General features: G+C 44.0%; 1 protein-coding gene across 1 annotated transcript; it reads right to left on the bottom strand.

Annotated features, from left to right (window-relative positions):
* Positions 1-880: 880 nt before the first annotated feature.
* HTR1F (5-hydroxytryptamine receptor 1F) lies at positions 881-1984 on the bottom strand (the record flags this gene model as incomplete). Its single annotated transcript, XM_084226189.1, has 1 exon — positions 881-1984. The coding sequence occupies one exon, from the start codon at positions 1982-1984 to the stop codon at positions 881-883; it is 1104 nt and encodes a 367-aa protein (XP_084082315.1).
* Between the last annotated feature and the right edge of the window lie 377 nt (positions 1985-2361).

Here is a 2361-nt window from a genome sequence, read left to right as displayed (position 1 = left end):
TGCAGGTCACAGGCTCTGTGCCTGGCCAGGTGTGAGGACATGGAGGAAGGGGAGTCTTCTTGCCTCCTGCTTCTCTCCCTTCTAATACCGCCACAAGGAGAACCAGCTGCTCTTTATGAACCTTCCCTATCCTACACAAGCGGTGTCTCAGAGCACCAGGCACTCTGTGTACTCAGCTCACTGGAGGTGCCCCAGATGCTTGGCTGTTTGGCTGTTATGCTCACATCTGCTGTGGGTGTGCAATGGCAGAGGGCTCCCAACACTGGCTTGCTGTGAAACTGATAACCTATGAGAGCCCCATGCCTGCTGCTGGGATGCTGTGTAACACAGGGAAGTCCACCTATGGGAAAAGGCAGGGCTGCAGCTCACTGGCTTAGGATGATGGATATATTTAAAGCTACTACCCTTGGCTGTGATGGCTTGACTCTATGCTGCCTGTGCCAGACTGTTAAAATCATGTTGTCATTCCATGGTGTATTTTATATCAGTAGGGTTTAAAACATGTGTGTTGTTTTACTTAACATTTCACTGATGACTGAGGGTTACTTTTAAAAAAGTTTTGTTTCTTCATCTACTTCAAGTGCATATTTCCTTCATATTTAAGGTAATACCTTATGCTTCAAGCTAGGCAGCTGTGCAAATCCCAGCTTGGATCAGAGCTACCTCTTTTTCTAGAGCAAAAGCAATCCCAGATGATCCATCTCTTTAAAACTTGGGCAAATTAATGCTCCCAATATTACCTATACAAAAAAAAGTCATTATAATGTAAATGCAGAGTCCTGGTGCTTTGCCTCAAATACAACAAATGCCATCTCAGTTATATAAATTTATACAGGTTAAAAAACGATGAATTTGTTCTCCTTATATGAACAAAAGCTCTTTAAAGGTATTGCCCACACCTTACAAGCTTCTGGAAGGCTTTCTTGAAATCTTCATTAAAGATTGTGTAGATTAAAGGGTTAATAAGGGAATTTATATATCCCAGCCATGCTAGGAAATTAGACATGTCCTCTGAGATGTGACATGTTTCACAGGTATTAACAACTACTTCTTTTACAAAAAATGGGAGCCAGCAGATCACAAACGCCCCCAAGATCAAACCCAGTGTTGTTGCTGCCTTTCTCTCTCTCGTGCTGGAGATTCTCTGTTTTTTCCAGGACTTCTCATGCTTGGATTCAGACCTGGGACTTCGTAGGGTGATGTTGATTTTATCAGAGCTCACCAGGGGATCTGAGGTCTTCTCTGTTGTGCTAGGCATTGAAGCTGATTTGGTGCTTCTTTCACCTGCATCCAACAGGACTTGTCCATTCACCCCCTCCTCCCTCACGATCCGGCTGACGCTTCTCCTGTGAAATGTCTTTGCTGCTTTGTAGATCTTGTAGTAAAGGATCAGGATCAAGGCCAGCGGGATGTAGAAGGCGCCAAACGTGGAGTAAATGGTGAAAACGATGTGGTCGTGTTTGATGATGCATTCGTCCTCCCTGCTGGTTGTCTGGTGCCTCCAAAACAGAGGTGGCATAGAGATAAAAATGGATATGATCCATACAACTGCTATCATGATGCCAGCATGCTTAGGTGTCCTTTTCCGGGCATATTCCACGGCATCCGTGATCGCTCTGTACCGGTCCAAAGCAATGGCGGAGAGGTGCAAGATGGAACAAGTGCAGCATGTGATGTCCACGCTCAGCCAAATGTCACACACCACCTGCCCCATGATCCAGGTCTCCTTTACGATGTAGACAATGCTGAAGGGCATCACCAGGACTGCCACAAGGAAGTCAGTCACTGCAAGAGAGCAGATTAGATAGTTGGCGGGGTGGTGGAGCTTTCTTGTCACAATTATTGCAGTCATCACGAGAGAATTGATGGCCGTTGTCATTAGAGCGAGCACAGACAGGGTAATGGAAATGAGAATCTTGGATGTCGCCCATTTGAAAGGTTCTTCAGATGTACTGTTTTGTTCAGTTGAGTTTATTAAATCCATGTTCCCTTTTAAAGATGATCTTTACCCGTAGCAGTTACCTGTTGGAAAAGTAAAAACATTCAGATGACGCACTCTTGATTTTTGTCATCTTAAAAGACTGTGGGCCCTAAGCTTACAAGAAGTTCAGACTCATCGTTAGAAATTATTCTGCCTCCAAACTCCAGCCTGGTTCCTTGAGTGGCTAAAAATATTTACTTCCCTTACTTATTCTAAATGCTTTGTAGAGGAGTCCTGAAACTGGTTTAATGTGAACAACCTCATCCAAAAGTAAGCACTAACACTTCTTTTTAGGCTCGTGCTGTCTGCTCCACTAAGCAATGTAATGACTGTTGAAAACATTAATGCACCAGGCATAATGCTTATTTTCCCCATATAAA

This window comes from Fringilla coelebs, assembly GCF_963513975.1.
Source record: "Fringilla coelebs genome assembly, chromosome: 2".
NCBI classification, from domain to species: domain Eukaryota; kingdom Metazoa; phylum Chordata; class Aves; order Passeriformes; family Fringillidae; genus Fringilla; species Fringilla coelebs.
This window is presented reverse-complemented; position numbering and strand designations above follow the sequence as displayed.